Consider the following 25,484-nt stretch of genomic DNA (forward strand, 5'->3'; position numbering starts at 1 on the left):
CTGTCCCTGGCAGCTGGGCCTGGGCTCTGGTGCCAGGCTGGCATCCAGACCCTCAAGGCTCTCCCTCTCCCCATGTCAGAGTACAGGGTGGTGGGAACTGGAGGAGATCTGGGGGGGAGGCCTTGGAGCCCTGTGCTGGGGTGCCTTCCCTGTGTGTCCCCCAGCCTCATCTCGAGTTGAGGGTAACCTCCTGGCCTCCAGCCTCTCCTGGCCCCACTCTCTACAGAAGAAGCCCAAGTCCTGGGGCTGCCTGCCATCTCCCGGGAAGAGGGAGGGCGTCTCTGGGGGTGCTGGTGCCCATGTGTGTACCCAGCCGCAGGGTGGCTCTGCTGCTCCCAGACAGCCCAGGACCCAGGGAGCCCATGGGGCACAGGCCTCTGTATGCAGCGGGGCCCTCGGGGTGTGTGGGAGGGGTCGGGGGCACCCCAGGCGACCCATGAGGTTCCATAGGCCGCTCGGGATGGGGGGTGGCAAGTGGGGCAGAGGAGGGAGCAGAGAGAGACGGGAAGGGGTTGAGGGGCCTGGGCTCCCTCCTGGCTTCCTTCCCGGCCTCAGTTTCCTAATCTGTAAGCTGGTCGGCAGGGCCCCTCCGTCCCCGTGGGGAAATTTGCCCTGTGGCCCAACATCCTCATTCTCCTAAGGGCTAGTCTGCAGCTTCTCAGCATAAGTGCTGGGCAACCCCGGCCTTGCCCGCGCCCTTCCCCAGGTCCCTGTAGACAGGAGGACACCTCATCCCATGGCTCAGAGGCCCCAGGACTGTGGCCCCAGCAGAAGTGCAGAGCCCTGAGGAGGGGCCTGGTCAGGGTCACAGGATGGGTGGGGGAAGTTCCGGGCACACAGCAAGTGCTCAGGACGTGGCTGCTGCTATGATCCGTTATCATAATTATTTTGTAATTTGTGGAAAAACATAATGAAATTATAGACTCAGAAAGTGCTTTGTAGAGTCAATAGCGTTGCCTTATACCTTGACCTTGGTGATGGGGCAGGGCAGAGTGGGGTCCAGAGAGCCTGGGGCCTGGCAGATCTGGTGGAGGCAAGCAGCCACCCCACCCTCCCCATCCCCTTCCCCCTCCACTGCCTGAAGATCAGACACGCAGGTGGGTCCTCCCAGCTACCCAGAGATTCCACATGTGGACTCCTGTCCTCCTCTCAGCTTGGGGGTCCCCTGTGTGTTGAGGACCTCTCTTCCCTGGGCATCTAACTGGAAATAGAGACCTCCCCTCCTTCACCTGCATTTTCATGAGAAGGCGGGGTGGGGGACAGGTCCCTCAATCCTGCTGGGCTCTCCTGGACGCCTCCTGCCACCTTGCTTTGGACTCTCCGGGTCCCCACAGACCCCTAAGAAAAGCAGGCAGGTGGCTTCTGTTGCCATCACCAGAAACCAGATTTCTCAAGTGCGCACCATCCCCCCCATTACAAATGAGGAAACAGAGGCTCAAAAGGCCAGTCCTTGTGCCGAGGTTGGCAGGGTGCCCCCGGGGTAGTGCTGACCCTGACCCAGGGACAGACTGGGACAGACGAGGTCTTGACCTCCAGCCCACTGGGAAGACACCAATCCAAAATATGAGTCTGGGTGAAGCCGTGCAGAGCGCCTTTAACAAGCGCTGCTCTGCTCGTGGCTGGGGTGCGACCACAGCCCCTCCTGGGAGGCTGCCCCGGCCAAGGGTGCCCGAGCCAGGGCTGCGGGCTCCGTGGGGCAGCCAGGGCCAAAGGGAAGGGTGGCCTTGGCAGAGGGACTGTGTGGGCAAAGGTCCCGTGGCAGAGACAGAGAGAAGGCCAAGGGGTCAAGGCACAGGGAGTGAGGGCCAGAGCGGGCCCGGGAGACAGGGGGTCAGAGGCAGGAGGAGCTGGTGTGGGGGAGGGGGGATTGCCAGGTAAAATACAGAATGACCAGTTAATTTTAAATTTCAAATAGGGGTGGCCTTGTGGCTCAGCGGTTTAGCGCCGCCGTCAGCATGGGGTGTGATCCTGGAGACCTGGGATCGAGTCCCGTGTCGGGCTCCCTGCATAGAGCCTGCTTCTCCCTCTGCCTGTGTCTCTGCCTCTCTCTCTTTCTGTCTGTCATGAGTGGATGAATAAAATCTTTAAAATAAATAAAAATTTAAATAAATAAATAAATAAATAAATAATTTTCAAATAAATGATGATTCCTTCGTTTGTGCCCCCAAATTGCATGGGACATACTAGAAAAATATTGGTGTGTGAAATTCAGATTTAATTAGATGTCACGTATTCTTACTTAGTACACCTGGGCAGCTTGGGAGCACCCACCCAGCTGCAGGGTGAGCCTGGGCCAGAATCTTGCCCCTGCCTGAGAGGCCCTGCTGGGTACACACAGACAGAGCTGACCTCCCTCCTGACCCTCCCATGCCCATGCTGCAAGGTCCTTTCCTGGAAGTGACAGAGGGGCCTGCGTCCAGCCAGTCGGCCCCCTTCCAGGAGGGAATATGTGACTGACCTTAGTTACTGGAGGCCTGGGTGCTACTGTCCTCGGTAGGCCCCATGCCCCCAGCCCCCTGCCCAGGCTCACTGGGCAGCTGCAGGGCTGCTCAGACCCCGCCTGGCCAGGCCGAGGGTGGAGGCCACTGGCTCCCCCGAAGCAGGTGATTAACATCTACTTTTAGGGCCAAAGGAGATTGATTATCAATAGTGCGGCTGCCAGTTATGGGAAGGGTACTAGGGGTATTAATCTGCTCGAGGTTGGGAAACTGGTTTCCTGCTGTCTGGAGACGGAAGGAACCTCCCCTTCTGTCTCAGGAGGGACACAGTGACCAAATTGATGGCAGCCACAGAAGCTCGTTGTACACTCAGCGGCTTCTAGCCCCTGGCTTGAGAGGAAGTGGGGGCCTGCTGCGGACAGGGTGGGGGTGGCCTGCTCCGGAATCACTCCTTTCCCCAGCTCCTCCACCCCCCTGGGCCGGCAGAGGGGGCAGCCCAAGGCGAGGAAGTGTCCCCCACCCCACCAAAGCTCCAGGGCTCCCCTCCCAGACCGGGCACCTGGCCCTCAGGCATCCACCCACATGGGCGGGCATCCCCCCAACCTCTCTCTCCTGCAGGATTCCATGACATCATCCAGGCCAGCCTGGGGGGACTGGGCTCTGGAAACTACAGGTTGGGGCAGGCAGGTGGCCAGGGCAGGCTGGGATGGAGAGGCCAGCCCCGCTTCCTGTGTGCACCCAGGCGCAACCTGGGCAATAGATGCAGTAAGTGCTTAGATCTCAATAATCAAAGAATAATCAATGGGTCTTTAATTTCCATACAATAACTGTCTTATTAAATCTAAATTTAATGTGCTTCTAGCATCCTTAATTTAAAGTGTTACTGCGCCCACCATCTGCTCCACTAACTACAAATGCAGGGAACACATGACTCAGAGCAGCACAAAAGCAAGGTGCTGGGACTCACATGCACAGCTGTGGCTCCCGTCGCACCCCCCCACCGCCCGCCCCCGAAGGCTGGCCCCAGGCGTGCACTCACTCTCCCAGGGCCTTCTCTCTCCCTCTCTCTCTCTCTCTCTCAGCACAACCCCAGAGCCAGCCGGGAAATCTGATGGGAGACAGGGCCACAGGAGATCCCCTTTCTCTTTCCAGGGCTGGGCCCCCCCACCCCGGGGCCGTGCAGCCATGCTGGCTCTGGGTGCCCCATCTTTGTCCTGGCTGTGTCCCTCAGCCCCCGCTCCGCCCCCCCCAGCAGGAAGCCAGGAAGCCTGTCCTGCTCCCCGCCCGCCCCCCCCTCCACCGCTGCCCAGGGCACTGTGGACCCTCTGCTGCCTCTGTCCCTGGACAGGTGCCAGGGTGTCTGGCCCCCTCAGGTGACCCTCATGACACCCTACCCCAGACATGAGATGCAGGGAAGCCTGTGGCTAGGGGCTGCTCATGGGACCCTTTTGCAAGGGGAACAAGATGGTGACAGGCCTGGGCGGGGAGGGGAGGGAGACTGGAGCACCTTCCTCCTGGTTGGGAGGGGCGGGGCGGGTTCACCAGTGGATGGCTGACCTTGGGGGGGTGGGAGGCATGTGGGGACAGCCTGGGGGGCATTGGGATTGGGAGACTACTGGCTCTTTGATCCCTTCCCTGGGCCTGCTAGATGGCTGCCTCTCTGGCCTTGTCCCTTGTCCCTTCCTGTCCCTTCCCCCAGTATCTGGAAGTTGCCCTGGAAGCCCCTCCTGACCCAGGTCACCCCTGGTCTGGAAGAAGTCAGGAAGCCCCTTCTGGGACCAGCGATCCCAAGCTGGCTCTGTGCCCCACTCTTGTGCCCCTGGTCAGCCTGGCTCCACCCTGCAGCTAACAGCATCCCCTGCCCCTGTCACCTGCCCTTCTTTTTTTTTTTTTTTAAAGATTTATTTATTTATTTATTTATTTATTTATTTATTTATTTATTTATTTATTTATTTATTTATGATAGACAGAGAGAGAGAGAGGCAGAGACACAGGAGGAGGGAGAAGCAGGCTCCATGCCGGGAGCCCGATGCAGGACTCGATCCCGGGACTCCAGGATCGCGCCCTGGGCCAAAGGCAGGCGCCAAACCGCTGAGCCACCCAGGGATCCCTCACCTGCCCTTCTGATAGCCAGGCCTTTGTCCCTCCGCTGCCCGCTTGAGGAAAGTCAGCCACCTCTGGCAGGGCTGGGCTATCTATCCTGGAGATCACAGACCCGGGCTCAGCCACACCACATCCCCGCTGGGGCCCTGCCCTCCCGCACCTGTCTGCTCTCAGTGCTCGGAGCCCCGCGGCTGGCCAGATCCCACCTGCAAGCCCACACTGGTGAGGGCACTCTGCCTGCCACGAGGGGCCCCTGGCACCAAACCCCTGCTTGGGACAGTGGCTGGTGGAGGGTGTTGCCTGGCCTGACTCAGCTCCACCACCCACTGGCCATAAGGAGTTACTTTTTTAAATTGTGGCAAAATACACAAAAGATAAAATTTACACATTTAACCGTTATAAAGTGGTCAATTGTACATTCCTAACAATGCGGTGCAGCCAATGCCACTACCCAAGTTTAGAACGTCATCTCCCCCCAGAACGAGGTTGTGTGCCCGTTTGGCAGCTGTTCCCCCAGTCTGGGTCCCCGCGCCACTGGTCTGCTTCCCTGTCTCGGGCATTTGGCACAAGTGAAGTCCCACGGTGCGTGTCCTCGTGCACGTGGCTGCTCTCACTCAGCATCATGTCTTCCAGGTTCATCCACGTGGCCACGTGAATCAGCATCTCCTCTCTCTGGTTCTGAGCATTCTGTTGCGACGTGGACCCTGCGTGCTCATCCCCTCACCTGTAGATGCCCCTTGGGTGGTTTCTACCTCCCAGCCATCGCGCCCAGGGCCATGGTGTGCGGGGGAGGACAGGGTTTTGCCTCAACATCCCCCTGGCAGTTCTTCGGGGTGTACAGGGCCCAGTGCCACTGCTGGGCCCCCTGGTGGCACCGCAAGGCAGGCCTGCAGCAGAGAGGTGTGAGCCGGGGGGTCCGTAGCGTCAGGTAACCCCACCTGTTGTATGGAAACTGTCCCCGCTTTCCCATGGGGATGGCTGTCAGCACCAGGCTCCAAAGGTGACAGCCACGGTTTCTGAGCACACGCTATGCGTCAGCCACGTAGTTCGTGGCATGCAGTCGGTGCTCTATAAATACCAAATGGAGAGGCACTTTCCAATTTCCATGCCACTTGGGCAAGGTAGAAACTGTTATTTCACAAAACCTCACAGAGGTTAAGTGACTTCAAAAGTCCCCCAGCCCAAGGGTGGAGCCGGGCTGCTCACTGCCCGGGGCATCTGGCCAGAGGATGAAGCAGTTCCCATGCTGCTCTGCTCCCCACCCCACACCATGTGTCTTCGCCCATGACACCTCGTGGGGACTAGCGCAGAGGTGTGGAGCATCTTGGGGAGGCCTGGAAACGTCCTGCCAGGGGCCCACACTGGCCCAGGCTTAGGCGGGGAGCCTCGGGCCACCCTCTGCTGGGTGGAGGTGACATGGGCACAGGACACCTCTGTTGCAGGAATGGGGAGGAGGCCTGACCCAGTGGTCCAGGCCAGCCTCTGCTGGAGGGATCACCAGGAGAAGGCAGTTCAGAGGGGCACCTGCCTCCACATAAGGGTGAAGGCTGAGGGTCAGACCCTTCACACTCCTGCCCTGAGCAGAGGAGAACAGGAGGGAGGCCACTGTGATCATGCCCCTGCAATGTGTGGCACGCCTGATGGACACTGTCCCTCCTCCCTCCACAGCTTCCAGGTGGGAGCTACTGCTCCTGCACAGAGAAGGAGACTGAGGTTCAGAGTGGCCCAGCCAAGGCTCATGGAACATAGGCCCAGGGTCCTTCCCCACACGGCTTGTCCCCACTTGACCCTGCTACTCTGGCTGCTGGGCCCAGCTTTCCCTGGATTCTTGTGCCAGCATCCCCCACTGGCATCCTTCCGTGGCTGAGCGTATGCAGGCTGGGGAGCCAGGTTCTTGGCTGGCCTGAGCAGAACCTGCCCGGCCAGCACCCATTGAACCTATACTCTGCACTGTGCAGCAGTGTGGACCCCATAAGCATGACTTCGGGGGTCCCAAGCTCTTGGAGGCAGCCAGATCCCATTTGATGGAGGGAAAAACCGAGGCCCAGAGGAGCTGTGTGCACGCCAAGGCCAAAGCGGGGAGAAAGGAGGGGGGCGGTGCTCCACACGGCCCATCCTGGTTGCTCCTAGGCCGCCTACCCCCCCACCCCGCCACAGCCCCTCCCATGTGGGCTCCTCTACACAGACGTGTCCTCAGAAAGTTCCACTTTGGCTTCCGCTTGGATCCCGGCCTGGGTCCTCCCCGTGATCGACCGCTTGTTAATCAAATTGATTTCCATCCCAAAGTCCTGCCGGCTGCCTGCATTCCAGGAGCGGTATTTTGAGCACAGACATATAATCAAACGGCAAAAAGCAGAGGGCACACAGGGCCTCTCTGCCAATCGAATAAAAGCTAAATGGCCTGAGCTTTCAGGCCTAATCACTGCTGGATTCCCACTCAGGGTGGGTCTCCCGCGAGTCCGTCCATCCCATCAAGGCTGGGCTCCTCCAAGCACTTTGGCACCGGGTCCTAACTTCCCTTCCAGCCGTGCCCGCCTTGCCAGTCCTGCACTGCTCGTCTGAGGTGGCCTGATGCTCCCCTCCCAACCCAAGTCCAGCGTCCCCTGCAGGAGGGGCACCACCGTGTGGTCCTGGAGACGCTCATGGGCCAGCACTGGGCAGTGCACGACCTCCTGGTATGTCCCCTGGGACTGGAGTTCCCATAGGGGCTGAAGCCAGGGCACAAGTCAGCTGTCCAGCCCAGGCTGGCTCTGGGGCTGCACGGACCTGGGCCCGGGAAGGTTCTGGAAGGAGTGCGTGCGGTCCCAAAGGCGGGTGGCTTCCCAGGGCCTGTGTGCACACACCCCTGCAGCCAGGGCCCCAGCCCAGGGAGACCCTTTCCAGCCCACACAGGGCCTCCAGGTGGTGAGTCTGGCTTTGCCCTCCACCCCTCCCCTCCACCCCTCCCCTCCACCCCTGCCTCACTCATCAAGGAGCAGGTGGGGCTTCCTTTCACACCCACCTTGTTGGCAGGGAGAGAGGCAGCCACTCTGATCAGAGCCAGCCCGGAGCTCCTTTCTCAGGAATCTGTCCTGGCCCTGGGGCCATCCCTCCCCGCTCCAAGCTCCGCACCCTAGTCCCCTCTCCACGGGGCTCCAGTCCCCTGTCCCTGTGACCCCCGTGCCCTGCAGGACCCCACAGCTTTGCCCTGCCCATCAGCCCTCAGGTCCAAGGCCTGGTGCTGGGGGCAGGGGCTCCATGGGCTTCTGGGGGGTGGGGCTGGGCCTAGGGGCGGGGCATGGTGGGGTGTGGCTGCGCCTCCTGCGGCCTCGCCTCTGCTGGCCACAGGGCTACCCTGGGTTGTGGGTGACAACCCTGGGTGATGGCCTCCCCATGAGGGAGCTGGGAACCTTATGGGCGTGGGGGAGGGGCGGGGGGGGGCTCCTGCAGTGATGACGGGGCCCCGCCCTAGCAGAGAGAGCTCTCGGGGTTCCTGTAGTTTGTACTGGATGCAGTGTCCCCCTTAAGGTTTCCCCCCAGACCACAATTACTCCCTACCGACCCTTGGCCCTTTCCAGAGCCCTGACCCCAGAAGCTGAAGCCAGAATTGGGGCAGACGCTCACAGGGGTTGCAGCTGACACAGGGCTGCTCACCTGGCCTGCAGCCCAGCCCACCCTCCGTGGGAATCCTGCTCTGGCTTCTAAAGTGTCATTCAAGGCCCACCGCTGGTGACAAGAATGGGTGCTCCACCCCCATGTGCATGGCTGTGAGCTCCCTGCTTCTTTGGGGTTGTGGGACTGCCATGCAGAGGCCTCTGCTGAGCCCTGCATCTGGAGGCTAACCCTGAGGGAACACAGATATTGCCCAGTGGGCTTGTCTGTTCACCCCCCGTGGCCGCTTGGGCCAGATGCCGGCTCCTCAGGACCACAACCGCCTCCTCTCCGGGGACCTGACTGAGAAGCTGAGGGAGCCCCCAAGACCCCTGTTCCCAGCACCAGCCTCTGCAGGTTGGAGCCCCTCGGGGCAAGGGCTGTGTTAGGCCAGGCCGCCTGCCCCTCACCTGCTCCTCACCTGCTCCTCACCTGCTCTGCTAGGCCCAGGGGTTGCCCCGGCAGGTGACTCCAGCTCTGGGCCCCCTGTACCCCTCACGGGTGTCCCCAGGTGAGCCACCTGGGTGCTCTGCCCTTCCTTAAAGAGCCCCGGGGTCACCCGTGGGGACAGGCTAGGTGCCCTGTTCTTTCCCTCCTCAGAGGAAGGGCCGCGGGTCCCCTTGTGGCAGGGGCGAGGCATGGGCAGCCCTCGCCCCGGTCCGACACGTGAGGCTGAGGGAATGTACCACCTCTCTGTGGGCCCAGGCTGAGCCCCTCCAACCTGCCATCCTGGGGACCCTTGCCCCTCGGCCCGGGTCACTGAGGTCAGTGCCGAGCAGGGATTGATTCAGATCCTGGCTCTGCCACGGGGGAGACCCCGGATACTTAGGAGCCTCAATTTCCCTGCCTGAAAAATGGGGCTGGGACCAGGTGGCCTCACAGGGTTGTGTTGGGGCTTCCATGGGATCCTGCAGGGTCAGGCTGGCCCCCAGTGAGGCCTGAGCCAGAGTGCTGACTCCTGCTCACAGACCAGGGGTGCTCCTGCCTGCCCTCCTTACCCCCTGGGGGACCTACATTGGATCCTGGCCCTGTCTGTGTTCTGTGGGTGGAGCAGTTCCCCACCAGAGGCCTGAGCACAGCCTTTCAGGCAGGTGGTGAGGCCTCGGGGGTCTCAGAGCCCAAAGGCCCCAGAGACCCTGCAGTCGGGAGGCCAAGGCCGAGGTCCAGAGAGGGGCAGACACATGCCAGGGTCACAGCTCATGGCCCTAGTCAGACCTCAAAGCTGGGACTCCTCCAGGCCAGAGTCCCTTCAGTGCAGCATCGCTGGAGGTCGAGGACGTGGGGAAGGGTTCTGTCAATGGATGAAGGAATGGGACCGGTGAGCAGCCAGGGTCCCTGTTGGCAGGGAGGCTGGGAGCCATCAATCCCGGCTGGTGCAGGCTCCATGGGCTGCTCACTCCCTCAGGGCGGGAAATGCTCTCCCAGCCTCGAGCTGCATCCAGGCCTCCACGGGCCCAGAGGAAGGAGGGGGTCAGGAGACAGCCCAGGATGGAGACCCGGGCCGCTGGGGCCTGCAGAGGTCACGTTCCCCACCACTGCCTCATGGACTGTCCCTGGGGGCTGCTGCTAGGGGTGACCTTCCCTCCTGGCAAGGGCAGACTCCTACGACTGCTTCCTTGGGGGCAAACTTCTGCCCCTGCCCTACTCCAGAAGGCTGGCCACTGCTGGAGTGGGGTGAGAGCCATAGAGTGGGATGCCCCGAGGGGTGGTGTGGCCCATCTGGGTGCCAGCATGGGCCCCCCCCTCCTGGAACCTCCATCCCGGGGAGGGCTGCCTCCTGAACCAGGTGCCCAGGGCTGCTGGGGGAGTGCTTTTCCAGAGCCTGCGTCACCACAGGAAGCCAGAGGGACACACATGGCTGGCTCCTGGCCAGGGTCACTTCTGTCCCTAACTGGCAGAGTGGGGACACACCAGCCCATCCCTCACATATGGCGTTACTGAGGCAGGAGCCGGCTGGCCCCAGGCCATGCACCGAGCTCGGGGCACAGGGGCTCTGTCCCAGGTTGGTTGGCCCTGTTTGAGGCCCTGATGGCCCGCCCTGGAGGAACAGGCTGCCTTTCCTAGAAGCCGGAGCCTCTGCATGCCCCCGCCTCCAGGCAGTGCTAACCATCTCCCAGCCCCAATGTCTGCTGGCGTTAGTCAGTTATGGGTCCCAGGGGGCTGGGAGCAGCTTCTGCTTAGCTGGACCTGCCTCCCTAGCATGGGGGGGGGGGCGGGCGGAGGTTTGTGAGGATGTCTGGATGAGACCCCTGGCGCTATCATTGTCAGGGCCACCGTGTTGCCCACTTGAGCTCCTCCACCCTCCCCACCGCCTCTCTCGGTTAGAAACCTGCAGCTGAACCCGGTCCCTACGAGTGGGCCCAGGGAGTTCTGGCCGGGGGGCTAGGATCACAGCAGCCTTCCCACCCCTGGTCCACCCGGAACAGCTTCCCTTCACTGATGGAGGCCCCATCGAGGGGGTTACAGGGGAGGGACAGACCCAGGCCGGAGATCCCGTCCAGCCTCCCCTCGTGGCTGTGCTCCCACTGAGGGCACCTGATGCATCCCCACCCCCACCTTACAGGCTCCTGGGCCCCTCCCTACCTCAGCCCCATCCCTCAGTACAGGCCACAGACTCCTTAGGAGAGCCCAAGAAGGCAATGGCATCGTGCCCCCTTGGATACAGGGGCAGCCGACCCTTTATAACCCCTACTGTCACCTCCTGCATGTCCCCCATGTGCCCAGACATGTGGAGGCCTCCAGTGGCCAAAATATCTCAGAGCCAGGTGCACTGAAGACCCCACCCCTTCTCCCACCCTACCCCCCTTCCCAACCCAGTGCCCTAATCTACTGTCCACCTGTCCACCCTCCCCTTTCTTTCTGATGGAGATCCCCCAGTGGTCCCTTGACAAGTGTCTGTGTCCACATCTAAGCAGACCCCCCTGCCCCAGCCCTCCTGGGGCCACCGGATGGCATGGATATAACAGAGCTGAGACTGACCCGCCCCAAGCCTCCTTGGCAGCAGCAGATGAGTAGGGACTCTCTTCTAGCCAGGCTTTGCCAGCATGGCAGGGGGTGCCCAGTGCAGGGCCTCAGGCTCCCCCTCCAGGCAGGGATGGTGCCCATCCAGTGGGGGTTGTGAAGAACACACCACTGAAGGCTTGTCAATGACGAGTGATCGCCCCTGGCCCTCCCTCCTCCCTGCCAGCCCCCTGCACTGGCCAGGCCCCCAGCAACCGGCCCTCTCGCCTCCCTGCCCACCTCCTGCACTTCCTCCACAGGCTTAGAACCACCCCCACCCCAGGGGCTCAGACCCTTTATGCTGAGGACAAAGGGCTCCAGGGCAGAGCCTCTGGTCCTGCTGACGCTGCACCCTCCTCCCAGGGCAGGACAAAGGGTTGAGAGGAGGGGCTGAGCGTCTGATGCCTCAGCCAGTCTCTATCCAGACTGCGAGGGAAGGGAGGCCGGCTGAAGGACAGGGGCATGGGGGGGTGGTACAGAGCACAGGCTGGCGGGTGCCTGGACCCTCATCCTGAAACACCTGGAGACCCCATGCCACAGGATCCCAGCAGAACTGGGTTCCAAGCCCAGACCCTCCTCGCACCCCCACTCCTAGGGCCTCAGCTGGCCCTGGACCAACTGGGTGGGGCATTTGGAAGCCTGTGAGGGGACTTCAGGGCCTCCCACGTGTGTGTGCCATGGCCCAAGGGTGGGCTTATCTCCACCAGCCCAGGGAGGTGACGAGGGAATCCACCGCATCCAGCAGCTTGGAGGCCTGGGTGGGAAGGGGCTTGCACAGGCCCGAGATGACTCTGGTCAGCTGGACTGGGGGTGGCAGGAAACAGCTCTGAAAACAAGACCAGAAGTGGCACGCTGTCCCAGTGGCCAGAGCTGGGCTTGGGGGTGGGGTGGGCACATGCATACCCAGCTCCCCAGCCCCGCCCAGCCCAGACTCCCTGGGCATTCCTGGGGAGAGACTGTGATGTGTGGATCCCAAGCCACCATGCCCCTGGATGCAGGGCTCCCCACTGCAGAGGGCCCCTTAGAAACCCACACCCACCCACTTTAGACTCTGTGCCTGCTCCATGCTGGCCATGGCTCCAGGGGACTGCATTCTGGGGACATCCCCACGAAGCAGGTCTACAGACCCCGGCCCTTGGGAGAAGCAGCTCACTAAACAAGTGAGCAAATACACCCATGGCTCAGCTCAGGCATAGAGCAGCGGGGCAGACGTGAAGGAATAAAGGAATCGGGAGCCTGCCCGTGGGTGGTGAGGGTGAGGTGGGGCGGGAGGGGTGCATGTGCGAGGGGGGGTGGGGGGCCCTAATCCAGGTCTGAGGGACACACTGATGCCCTGCTCACCCAGGGTTCAGGTTTCAGGGGGAGCTGAAACAAAGGAGGCAGAGACGTGAGAACTTCCGTCCAGAGCTGGTCTGGTCAGATGGTGCCAACAATGGTGGGAGATGCCGTGGGGGCCACCCAGTCTCAGAGGTCCCAGTCAGGCAGGGGCACCTTCTGTTCTGTTCATTTGCAATTCTCCCTCTGTCCATCTAGGGGCAGACCCGGCCGGGAGGAGGTAGCTGGGGTGGAAGGAGGTAGCCTCACACCTGGTGGGTGGCTGGCAGGTGAGCCAGGTGAGCTGGCTTTCCCAGTTTACAGACAATAAAAAGAAAAGGAGCCCCTCCCAGGGCCCTCCCACAAGCATGTCACCCCCTCCACCCCTGGGCATCCTGCCCACCCAGCCCCCTGCCCCTGTAAGTTAAGACATTAGAGGAAGGAGAGGTAAGGCCTCAGTGGCCCCGGACCCCACAGCAGCCAGATCTCTGCCCCTGGGTGGGCAGTGGGCAACGAGCCTGTGGGCCCCACTCCCACCTGGTGATCCTGGGCCCAGAGGGTGTCCCAAGTCTCCCCGGGACCCCTGCACAACAGCCGGCTTCCTCCCTGGCCCCGCAGTGTCTGCCCCAGTCCCACTGACTGAGTAAAGTGCAGGCCACTTGGGTTTGAACTGACTTTATTCACTTGGGTTTGAACTGACTTTATTATTCTGTAAATGTGAATTTTACAAAGCGCTTTACAATTAACGATCACATCCTCCTGTTTGTAACTGACTTCCACCTCCTGAACTGGCTCTGCGCGCAACAGAAGCCCTGGGTTTCCTGGCCGCCCGTGGGGCGGACGTCTCTGCAGGTGGAGTGACCAGTGCAGCAGCGTCGGCCTCGGCTCAGAAGCAACAGTCTTGACTCTGCGGAACAGCAGTGGGAAGGAGAGAGGACGCACCTGCTGAGGCTAGAACCAGCTCACTCACGGTGGGGGGGGGAGGGGGGGAGGTTCTAGGAAACAAACCTGCTCCACGGCATAGGGACAGTGATTTCATTTATTTATTGTTTAACAGTCGTGAGTTACAGTAGGACTTAACCCCTCACCAGACTGGACATCAACCGTCTCTTTGTAAAAAGGCTCTTTTTTCCAAACATTCCGTCCAAAGGATGAATGGTCTGTTTGCACCCAGTGCCATCCAAATGTTCAAGTCAAAAATATTTATACATTTTATACTTAGTTCTTTTTTTTTTTTGTCTGCTAAAAATAGTATTGCAAGTTTTGGCTTCTTTTGACATAAAAATTACAATCATGTGCAAAACGCTAACAATGAAAGGGTTGATCAGAATTCAAGCAGGTTGTCCAATCTGAATGCTTTAGATTCTGCATAATTTTCCTTTTCAGTTTTTTTTTTCCAAAGAAACAAAACAAACAAACAAACAAAATCCAAAACCTTTGCCATGTTAGAAACATCTTGTACCAAGCCCTAACGATCTCTGGCCGGCAGTGGCAGCGGGTAACACGTGCTCGGAGCTGCCCGGCTGACATAATGACAAATTTATGCACCAGCAACATTCTGAAACAGTAGTTAAAGCTCAAGACAGCTATGAACTCTCAATTCTGTGTTTAGGATTTACTGCTCGCAGAAGCAAACAGAGGTTTCCTTGCAGTTTTCCGTTGCTTAATGGGCCATCGGCCTCCTTCCACCAGCATCAAGATATTTCCATAAAAATAACCCATCTGAGGGGAATCTAAGCAGTAAATGGCTGGGGGATGGGTGTGAGCTGGTGCTCTGAAGGTTCCTGCCATTAAAGGGGACCGGGTCAGGGCCCCCCCGCAAACCCTGAACACCCTAGTGGCCGTCCACACCCCCACCATCCCCTCCCAGCTCCAAGCACAACCAAAGGAGAAGGAGCTCCCACGGCGGTCCTGGCACCAGGGCTGGCACCAGGGTGGCCGGCAGAGGGGCTGCGGCCCCTCACCCACGAGGCCGCATTGGGGGGATGGGGCAAGGCAAGACAATCGATTCAAACGCAAAGTGAAGCAACCACAGAGAACTCTGGGTGAGAGCAGACACAGTGCAGAACACAAGACAGAATTCAAGTACCGAGACGCACCGGCCAGGCCGGCGGCCCCACCGGCTCACAGTATCCGTCACATCTCCTCATCCCTGCTTCTGGACCTTCTGCGCTGCATTCCAGCCGCCTCCTGCGGCACAGCCCGGTGGCTGGGGAGGGCGGGGGAGGACGGGGGCCCAGCCGGCTGCCCACCGTGTCCGCTCCGCCAGGGTCCAGTCCCTTTCCTCCTCGAGAAGGCGCGGGTCTAACTTAGCTCTATAATAGACTCTACATAGTGTATGCATATTGCTAATAGTCAAGCTCGAGAATAAAGGTGCAGACATGTCATAAATACTGAGTGGCTTGTCTCTCGGTCTACAGGGTCTGGGTGAGTCAGGATCACGCTCACAGGACAGGATTAGTCGTCTTGTAAACAGAGGAGGGGGAGGGTCCGGTTTTCTTAATTGGTTTTCCTTGGGAAAAATGATCAGAAGATGCTAAGGCACTCTGGAAGGCCCCTCCGAGCCCAGGCCCGCCGCTGCCCGCCCCGCGGAACATTCAGGACGCGGAGGGAGCGCCCCGGCAGATACAATCATCAGCCATGCCCGTCTGCAAACGCTCTGGACCCACGTCCACCGCGGGACACATTAGTGCAAAACGCTCGGCCTGGCCCGCCTGGGGCACAGGGAGAGCTCAGAACCCATTCACATTGAAGTACTAAAGTTTCACGTATAGCTCTTGCCTTCCTTACCCAGAACAACAAAACAGACGGCGGTTATAAACAATTAAGGGACAGAGGTCATGGGACTTTGTGCTGGCCTGAGCAGCGGTCAGGCCTTCTCTGTGGGCGCCGCCCCGCCTCCACCGGGCCAGGGGCACCCCTTCGTGTCCTGGCCTCAGGTTGGGGTTGCGGGGGGGGGGGGGGGGGGGGAGGGGGGGGGCCCGCGGCGGCCACTCTGGAGTGGAGGAGAGAGGGATGAGGGGAGGGAGGGAGGGGGAGGAGGGAGAGCGAGTGCGCGAGCCCTTCTGCTGACAGCCAGGACAGGCTGGCTATCTCCCCAGGGTCCTCAGGGATGGTCAAATTAAAGTGCACGTTGGGGTGTTGGGGTCAGGAAAGGAAGCTGCAGAGGGTGATGGGGTCCACCTTACCCATCCTCCCCTCCATCCCCCACTGGCCGCCTGAGGATGCTGGGGGCTGGCCTCTCAGATGCAGGAGGGTGAGTTCCCAAGTGGCCTGTAGCCCCAGCCCCACGCAGCTCCAAGCCCGACTGGGCCCAGGTCAGGGAAAAAAGAGGTGGAGAGAGAGGCTCAGCTTGGGGCCAAGTGGTGGGTTTGGAGCCCAGCAAGAGTGGAGCCCTTTCAGGCCCAGACTATCCCCTGCCCACCCCTGGCCTCGGGCACAGGGGCTGAGACGAGCTCCCACGGGGCCTGCCCAAGCTCCCCTCACTCCTTTCCAGGAGCCATCGGATCTTCCTGAAACACAGGCAGGGGTCTGGCCTGGCTGGAGGAGGCCAGGAGGCTCTGCCCACAGCCCAGGTCTCCCCCAAAGCCTCTCCCGGCAGGGCAGCAGTCAGGAGGAATCTGAGTGGAAGGTGCCTAAGCCCCCACTGCAGGTTGCCTGCAGCCGGGTGTGGGGCGGGGGGCTCAGCTTTGTGGGTCACAGGGAGGGCTGAGCCAACCTGCGCAGCCCTGCGTGCACACACAGGTGGCGCGGGCTTGCTCTTGCTCTGCACCTGGTCTGGGGAGGCAGTGGGCTGGGGACGGGGAGAGGGACCAACAGACTCCAAGTCTGGGAACAGAGGGGTGTCTGGTCCTGCTGGGGTGGGGGGCTGGGACTTAGGAGGAAGCAAGCCCCCGGAACAAGTGGCCAAGTGAGCATCCTCGCTCATCGAAAAACTGAACTTCAAAGTGAGCATTCCAGCTTGTAACAAACCAACACCTTCTGCGAGCCCCTCCTGGCTGCGCCCTGCCACTGCATTCCAGAACCTCAGCACCTGCCACTCCAGGCTCCCCCTGCCTGCCCCCCTGGCCTCAGAGTGCACATGCCCCCAGGTCTGCAGCACAATATGGGGATGCACTCCAGCCCAGCCTGGCTCCCACCCCCACCTCCTGCTGAGCGAGGGCCCTGGGCCCCTCCTTTGTCACACACCCTGGCTGCGTCTCCCTGGGACCCTGCCCTGCTCCTAATAGGAGGCGAGTGGGACCTGGGTCAGGGTTGGGTGGGATGCATACACAGATGACCCAGCCCCAGGCATAGTGGGTTGAGGGCAGGGACACCAAATCCTCCCTAATTTTTTGCTCTTTTGGGTCTGAAAGTTTCAAACCATACATGAAATAGATCTGAATTAAGACAGAAACAAATAAACAAACAAACATAATCCCAACATGGCTGAGGGCTGTGGGGCTGCACCAACCACAGGGCAGCAGGTGGCCCGGGTGGAGCCAGGTGGGGGGCACTCGGGGCAGCAGCTCTCCCTGTTGGCCCAGGTGCACAAGGGGCCGTGGAGCTAAGGGTGCCGGGAGGGCCCTCGGGCAGGGTGGAACGACGAAGGTGTGTGGACTCTCCCTCCCCGCCCCACTGTACCCACACCACTACCCCCACACACACACTCAAACACACACGCACACTCACACACGCGCTCCTGCACCCCACGCACACAGAGGACCCGGCAGGCCTGACCCCCGAGTCTCAGGAAGAGGGAAAATAAGAGGAGTTTGGCCCTTGGGGGCCCAGCCCTGGCCCCTGGCCTCAGAGGGGTGGGTGGGGTTCCCCCGCCGGGTGAGCAACAAGTGTCAGGAGACGCGTGCCCCGCCATAGGCCCCCACTCGGACTCCCAGGCCCCGGGGCCACAGGCTCTCGCCCCTCCTGGAGCAGGGTCAGGGGCCCACAGCCTGGAGACGAACCTCGCGGATACCAAAGGAGCCCTGGGACCTTCCTCGCAACTAGGTCACCAGTGGACTGATCCTTTACAGTATAACGAATGCATTTGTTTCCTTCATAAACTTTAAATACAAGCAGAATAAAAATCACATTTTTTTCAGGCAACAGTAGCAGTTCCGTAGGTAAGTGGCTTGATCACATTTGTTTGTATTAGTAACGCATGCAAGCAGCTTTAGTACCGGTCCCGCGAGGCTCCCGGCGGCTCTCTACAAGGCCCCTGCGTACGATGGCTCCTGTCTCCGGGTGGCGGCGGGCGTCTGCGGCCGGCTGGAGCTGGCGCTGCCCTGCTCAAAGGGCTGCGGGGGGCTCTGGGCGCCAGTGGGCGGCGGCTCGGGTGCTGCCACCTCCTGGATGACCGAGCCGGCCCCATCCGCCTCCTCGCCCGCATCAAACGTGGGGTTGGCGGCGGCGCTCAGGTCGACATTCACGGCGTCAGTCCTCAGAGCCACGATGGTGGCCGCATCGCCCCGCCGCTCCGCGTAGATGCGCTGCTCGAACACCTGCGCTGTGGCGGGCGGGAAGTCGGGGTCGAGAGGCACACCGGCGGCCGAGGAGCCCATGACCGTGCGGTACATCTCCACGCCCTCGGGCAGCATGGACTTGATCTTGGGCAGCCAGCGCTTGCGGACACGGCGGGCGTTGGTGCACATGTCCGCCGCGATGACGTTCATCTCGCTCTCCTTGAAGCTGGGGGCGAAGTTCTGGCAGTACACTGCAAGCACAGGGCGCCAGGAGGCGGGCATCAGTGGCGAGGGGCCCCGGACGAGCCTTGGGGTCACGGTGCTCACGTCCCTCCCAGGCCTGCACACGGTTCTCCTCCCTGCCGCCCACTGGTACCAGAGGCCACGTGGCCACCCAGGGCCCTCCTGGCCTCAGCCTGAAGACCAGTGGTCACTCTCCTCCCTCCGGCCGAATGTCAGGGGAGGAGGGGCAGGCCAGCGGCAGGGCACAGGCCGGGGCCTCTCCTTGAGCACCAGCTGGCTGTGTGGCCTTGTGCAGGTCCTTAGCATCTCCAGGCCTCACCTCTCTGCTCTGAACCCCCAACCTTGGCACCAGGGCCTGCTGAGACAAGCTTGAAGGTCAGGCAGCCCGGGGCACCTGCCCACGCTCAGGCTCAGGCCTCAAGGGGCCTCAGCAGAGGCTCTTCCTCATAGGCTGGACAAGAAGCGCAGTGGAAGCCGATCAACACCCGTCGGGGCCCAGCCCCCAACCTGGCGGAAGCAGCAGGGCCATCTGGGCACCGCCAACGTTAATGACAATGCAGCCTCTCCTTCCCCAATCGGGAGCCACAGGACCCAGCTCTGCAAGCAGCCTGGGAGCCTGACACATGTCCCCACACAAGACCCTCACGCCAGCATCAGACACACACTCCCCGGGCCTCCTCCCGGGGCTGGCTGGCACGCTGGCTTTGGGCCGTAATTACCGACCACAAAGGTCTCTCTTTGCTCTAACACAGAATTAGTCTCACAAGACGTGTTTTTCAAGCAAGGAAGTAAGACACTGTTGCGCGAGCAGATAGCCATGGGAGGGCCTGCTGATGGCCGGTGTGGCCGGGGGGGGCCAGGGGTCCTGTGGTCTGGGGGGTGCTGAGGTGGGGGGCAGCAGTTGGCTGCGGAGATGGACCGGGCTCCACCCCCACGCGCCCAGGAGCGGGAGGCAGAAGCCGGCGAGCAGATGGCAAAGGCTCAAAATAACCTCGAAATGTAAATAAGGGGTTTTGTTCAAAAAGGAAAATTAGATCTATTTCACATATTAAAATAGTTTCGCACACAGCTGAATCCATCATGCTTGGAAACGAACCAAGAATGTTAGCACCTCGAGACCTGGCTCCTGAGAGCTGCTCATTTCTCTCTCCCTTCCAGCCCTGCAGGGCCGGCTTGGCGCCAGGGAGAGGCCGCCTGCCCAAGCCGCGGTCCTGGGCCCCCAGCGCTCCTCCGCCCCACTCGGGAGACCCCGGTCCACTTACGTTTCACAGCATTCAGAACCCGGCTGTCCAGAGGCTTGCGGCTGGGGTCACTAGTGGATGAGCGGATACCAGTGCCACAGCTGTTGGCCAGAGTGTTCCTAGAAGGGTGCGGTGGGAGGGCAGTGAGGCCAGCTGGCCAGGGTGCCACAGGAACGGGGCTGGCCCACCTGGAATCCCACCTGGCCTCCCCCTTGTACTCCAGGGGTTGCGGTGTGGAGGAAGGAGGAAGGGACCCCTCTGACCCACTCATGAGGCCACGGCCCGCCAGGGGTGGGGGGCCAAGTGGGGGGGTGGTCCACAGCCAGGAGCCAGGCTGCTCCCCAGGCCCAGGTCCTGTTGGAGTGATGTGCCCCCTGGCACGGGCGGACACCATGGCGAGACCTTGGGAAGGTGGGGTGCCGTAAACGCATAGCTCAGTGAGCTCACGGCCAGAGGAGACCCTAGAAGCTTCTGCACCTGCTCAGGGACCCACCTGTCAAAGAAGGTGGCGAGGAGCCGCCGCAGCAGGACCTTGTGCTTCACCCCTGCACATAGGTGGCAGTTCATCAGCTGGCCGCGTGTGATGTAGACTCCGGAGCCTGTGAACACCAGACAGAAAAGGGTCAGGCCCTTGGCCTTGCCACCCACAACCCGGGATGACCATGAGCTTCCCAGGCGGCTGCAGGGGCCAGAGTGGGTGCATGGTGGGGCAGAGGGTACCCTGACGTCTGCATGCAGCACTGGGCAGGCCCTCGCCCGGGCCCAGGACCCCACAAGGCTGGGGACGTTGCTGCAGGCCTTCCTTGCTGTGCTGAGGCCTTGTCCCCTGGAGGAGGCAGCCTGGTCCTTGGAGAGCTGTCCCCAGATGCCCTTCCAGCCCCAAGGGAATTCCGTGCTTGGTCCTGGGTCAGAAATACTCCTTGCCTCTCCATCCATCACCCAAACCAAAGCACTTTGGGCTGTGCTGGGGAGCTGGAACCACGGAGGCGATAAGCCCAGCATCAGTGGGGAGCCCACAGAGCTGCCGACCCTGAGGAAGCCTGGCCAGGCCCGGGTGCCCTGTGGGGCCTGGAAACATGAAGGCCCGAGCTAGCGGGGGGACCGCACCTGGGGCCAGTCGCTGGTGTGGGGTGGCTTCTGTTGGGCCGGACACTGCTCAAGGAAAAAAGAGCGTTGGGGGGCACTTGACGGGATGAGCACTGGGTGTTATTCTGTATGTTGGCAAATTGAACACCAATAAAAAATAAATTTATTATTAAAAAAAAAAAAGGAAAAAAGAGTCTGTAGGCGCCAGACGGTGCCCCCGACTCTGGACAACGGCGTGGCAAACACCAAAGGGCACATGCACAGGGTCCTCGGGCCCTCCCCACCGTCTCCTTCAGGCGTCCACCATGACCCCCGTTGTCACAGACCATGTTCTGAATCTCGTCAGGACAGAATATAGGAGTGGGGAAGCACAGTGGGAAGGTGCAGGGAGGTGCTCAGGCCTGTGGGGGCCCTGGCTCAGTGCCTCAGGGCCAGCTTCCCCTGTGAGCCACGTCACTGCCCAAATGAGCACATGGCTGTGGATGGAGACCACCGCCGGGGCGCCGGTCAGTGTGTTCTGACCATGCTGGGCCACGGCATATCAAGTGTCCCCAAGGCCCCCGCCCGCCTGGTCACATCTGCAGAGCAGGTCGCCCTGAGCCACACGGACTAGACACTCCCTGTGTGGGGAAACCCGTATGGGGGCTGGGGCACAGTGGGGCCTGGCAACCTGACGTCCAGCTGTGGGTAGGGCCAGACAAGGTGGCCAGCCCTCGCCCCTCCCAACCCCAGACCCCGACAGACAGGAAGCCACTCTTCCGGCAATTCGAAGGTGAAGCTGTCCCTCTCTGCCCTGCTCTGAAGCCACCATCTGGGACCGTGGCTCCCAGCGGAGGGACGGCCAGGAAGAACCCCAAAGTGCTGCCCTGGGGGTGGCGATCAGGAGCCCCAAACAGGGCTTGGGGGTGTACCCAGAGCCTCACACAGGGTGCACGCCAGCACCGAGGAGGAGGGACAGGGCCGTGGGTCCTGGCCACCTCGTGGGGGCTCCTCTGGTGACCCTGGGACCAGCTTGGGTCACAGCAGTGGCAACTTTCCCGAGAATAGCCTTAAAAATCTGCCAGAGGCTGCAAGGTCTGACGAAGCCCCACACTGGAAAGGGGAGTATTCCTGACAAAGGCACCTGGCCCTAATGGGCTTTTGGACTGTTTGTTTTCACAGAATTCCATTTCTGACTCGGAGCCACATTTAGGACCTTGGTGGTTACCCTCCACGCCGCCATAGGACACTCTGGGGGCTGCAGGAGGGGCTGGCGCACCGCATCCCATTTGGATTTATCTGCCACCTAAATTAAAACACTATCGTGACTGCAGCCCCTGCCAATCTGATGCGTGGCCAGCCCAGGGGATTCAATTAAAATGCTGAATTAATTCAATTGAATAACTCCTCTTAATGACACATTCTTCTAAAAGGAAATTAGAGGAAATTTAAGATGTTCTATCTTCTTTTTTTTTTTTTTTTTGAGTGATTAGTGATGAGTACATTGTTCACAGCTCTGAAGAAAAAAAACAATAAGAGGGCATTTGCATACAATAGACAGGGTGGAGAGAGACACTTCACCTGCCACCAGCTCCAGCTTCTCGCCAGGGTCCCCTTCTGAGTAGAGCTTGGGGTGGCAGCGGTACCCAATCTGGCTGATGAGGCTGGCGGGCAGTGCCACCAGGTCACGGCGGATGAGGACACACGAGCGGCTCTCCAGTGGCACGGGCTCTGGCTTCTCTTGTACTGTGGACACAGACCCGATCTAGTTAGGGGTGTTCTCAGGCCAGGACAGGGATGGAGTTCGAGAATGCCCCTCCTGTCCACCCAGGCCCACGTCAGGCCTGCTCCATGCCCACCCTGCAGAGCGGGCTGCACTGCTCCATACCCACCCTCTGTCCTCTCTCCCTGCCCACCTGGTCCTGACCTCTGCAGGGAGGACCAGAGCAAGTAAGCGAATAGAAGAAGGCAGGGGAAGGATGCCACCCCGACCTGGAACAAGTTGTGAGGGCCCAGGAGACTCCCGGGAGGCATCCAGCACACAGAGGCCTGCAGACGAGGCAGGAAGGGGGACAGTGCACACAGGGAGGCTGAACAGAAGGTGGCCTGGCTGGACCCGTGGTCTGATGAACCAGTGGAGCAGCACCTCCACCGGATGGAGTGCAGGCTGGGAGCACTGTGCCCCTAGCCTGATGGCTCCCAGCAGCCCCATCCCACAGGCGGGGCACTTCCCCAGAGGGAGCAGCGTGTTGCCTGGACGAGACACTGCTCTATAAATACCTGACGGCAATAAATAAATAAACAAACAAACAAACAAACACCTGACAGTGGTTGAGCCGGGCAGTGGCACATGTGGTGTCCCTGACCCTCCAGCCTGCCTGGGAATGTTTCTGAGAAACCACTGCCAGCGGACAGTCAGGGACCCTTGAATGTACCTACCCTGGCACTCTGACAAGGCAGGGGCTAAGGCCCCCTCTGACGTCCCTAAGCCACATGGGAGCATAAGAGCAGCCAGCCATGGACATGGAGGTGGCCACTGCCCCCTTTCCCTGTGCTGCCTGGAGGCCCCCACCCTCCGACCTCCCCTCTAGGCAGGGCCTGGCTATGGGAACCTGATCTCCATCCATCAGGCTCAGGGCAGGTGCCCTGGGACAGTGGTCCTGTCCTCTCTGCACTGCAACCCTGTGGGCACTGAGGGTGGGAAGGCCACAGGCCTGGGGAAGCGACGTGGGGGATGCTGCAAAGGGGCTTCAGGAGGGAGGGGGGGCAAGGAAGGGTCCTGGGCAGATACTCCCCACTCTGGAGTAGCCACTCTAGACTCTGGAGTAGCTTCAAGCTCCTGAAGGGGAGCAGCAGGGGCCACCCAGCCCCCAGGACAGCCCCTCCAGAGAAGCAGGTGGCTGGGCTCGGGGTGAGGACGACCTGCCCTGCCCATCCACCCTGCCCCAGGTCAGGGCACAAGTCAGAGGGCGGCACCTCCCACCAGGTACATGTGGGGCATGCGGACGGGCGGGCGGGCGGATCAGCAGAGAGCAACAGAGAATCTTCCAAACCTGGAACACCCGGGGGCTCAGGGAGCAGAGGAAAACAACCCGGATGATATTTTAAAACATAATTACCCGCCCGCGCCCCCCACACGGCCGGCTGTGATTACACACGCAGACGCAGCGCCAACGCCGGCGCCGTGGCATTTACATAAAGAGTGCTCACCAGCAGAAATAACGCCATCCACGACACGTCCTGCCGTGTTTCTCTAAACAGCAGAAGTTGTTTGCGCTCCGCACGCCTGCCCCTCAGCCCCTCAACCCCCCAGCCCCAGCCCGGCTCTGAGAGCTAGAGACAGGCAGATCCAGAACATCCAAAAGAGCCTCATCTATTTCTGCTCTGCTGTGAGCCGGATACTGCGCCAGCTAAAAATACCCGAACCCGAGTGGTGGCTCATCTGGAAAGGTGCTCCGAATTCCCTCCCCGCCCCTTCCCTGGCCCTAGATCTCCAGCCACCGCCGCTGCAGCCCACCGCTGAGCGTCAAGGGCTCCTGCTTCCAGGGAGCAGAGGGGGAGGCTCTCCAGGTCTGGAGACCTGGGAGAGGGTGTACAGGGGACACGAGGGGTGTGGGGCACAGGTGCAGGGGGCATAGGGGTGTGAGGGTTACAGGGGCATGAGGGTATGGGACATAGGTGCAGGTGGCATGGGGGTACTGGCATGGGGATGTGGGGGGCATGGGGACGTGTGGCCCCTTGCGCATCCCTGTGGCCTTTGGGGCCCTGACTGCAGGTATGCTGGAAGGCCACTCAGTGGGCTGTGGGCAGGAACTTCCACCTTCGCCATCAACGGCCTCGTTTTTAATGCCTCCAGGACTATGGGCTCCAAATATTTTGGCACCATGGAATTGGGGGAAAAACCACATGAAAGGGCAGTGAGCTGTTTGTACCAAGAGGGGAGTCATCGCTTTTGATACAGGAAAGGTGAGTCTGGGTCCAAAAGGCCTCTATGGAAAGATCTGGAACAGTAGCTGATCTGGGCCAAAGGGCAGCAACCAAGGACAGACCAACAGTGTCCCTCAGATCCCTGGACAAAGACAGCCATGATCACACGCGAGGATGGACCCTGCAGGGACTTGGGACACCAACGAGGACCCCAACTGCTCCCTGACTCGGTGACGCTGTGGGAGTCCAGCCGATGCGGAAGGATTGGGCCCTTGGGGACATTGTGCTGTGGGAGATGAGCCCCATGGGGAATCCTAGGTTATGCACATTCCAGTGATAAAACAATCCTCTTGAAAGGATGGATGGTATCTGTGGGAGATGCTAGGTGGTCCTCATCTGGTGGCATGCGTAGGCACATCTAAGGCCAAGCCGTGAGATTCATCGCTCAATCTCAGTAAAACCGGTGGAAAGAACCAATGAGGGCAGAGCAAATGAAGCAGGTCCACGGGGGCCCTGGAGGGTCGCTGGCCTCCACTACTGCACTTTCTCAGCTTCCCATGGCCCACTGACTGGGAATCTGGAGAAGGCGCCAGACCCTCTGCCCAAGTAAACATTCCAAGCCCCAGCCCACAGGGTGCTACATGTCCCAGGGCCTGGGGTGGGGGGTGACACTCTGTTCCTGTTTCCAGATGCAGGTGCACCTCAGAGACACATAGGCAGCCCCACCTCGGTAGGGAGCCCCCACCAGTGTGAGCAGCCACAGTAGGTGACCAAGCCCGCTAAGGTGGGGTGTGGAGGAGGGGACACAGAGAAGGGCCTCCCATTCTACAAAATCACACGCCACTCATCAAAACGGCAGAATAAGAGAACAAAACCCTTGTCCTGATTATTTAGGAAAATACAACTTAAAACCAAATGGAAAGAGAAATGCTACATGACCGCATCGATCTGTGACTTACTGTAAGGTAACGTAGCCAAGCCAGCGAGATTCGTGCATGCCAGCGGGGGGACGCCCAGTCCACAGCCCAGAGACAGACCCGCACAAACACACGCAGTGGATGTGTGACAAGGGGTCCCTCAGC

The 25,484-nt window shown here is 60.6% G+C and overlaps 1 protein-coding gene across 3 annotated transcripts in view; it reads right to left on the reverse strand.

Annotated features, from left to right (window-relative positions):
* Positions 1-13,144: 13,144 nt before the first annotated feature.
* The window catches only part of NACC2 (NACC family member 2), a 67,885-nt gene continuing 55,545 nt past the window's right edge, over positions 13,145-25,484 (reverse strand). For all 3 annotated transcript variants that reach the window (XM_077851359.1, XM_077851357.1, XM_077851358.1), the window contains 4 exons: positions 22,057-22,221; positions 19,904-20,009; positions 19,432-19,529; positions 13,145-18,177 (listed from right to left, as the gene is read on the reverse strand). In XM_077851359.1, coding sequence (XP_077707485.1) covers positions 17,672-18,177; positions 19,432-19,529; positions 19,904-20,009; positions 22,057-22,221 — 875 coding nt within the window. In that variant the 3' untranslated portion in view covers positions 13,145-17,671. The remainder of the gene's footprint in view (positions 18,178-19,431; positions 19,530-19,903; positions 20,010-22,056; positions 22,222-25,484) is intronic.

The sequence above is a fragment of the Canis aureus genome, chromosome 16, assembly GCF_053574225.1.
Source record: "Canis aureus isolate CA01 chromosome 16, VMU_Caureus_v.1.0, whole genome shotgun sequence".
NCBI classification, from domain to species: Eukaryota; Metazoa; Chordata; class Mammalia; order Carnivora; family Canidae; genus Canis; species Canis aureus.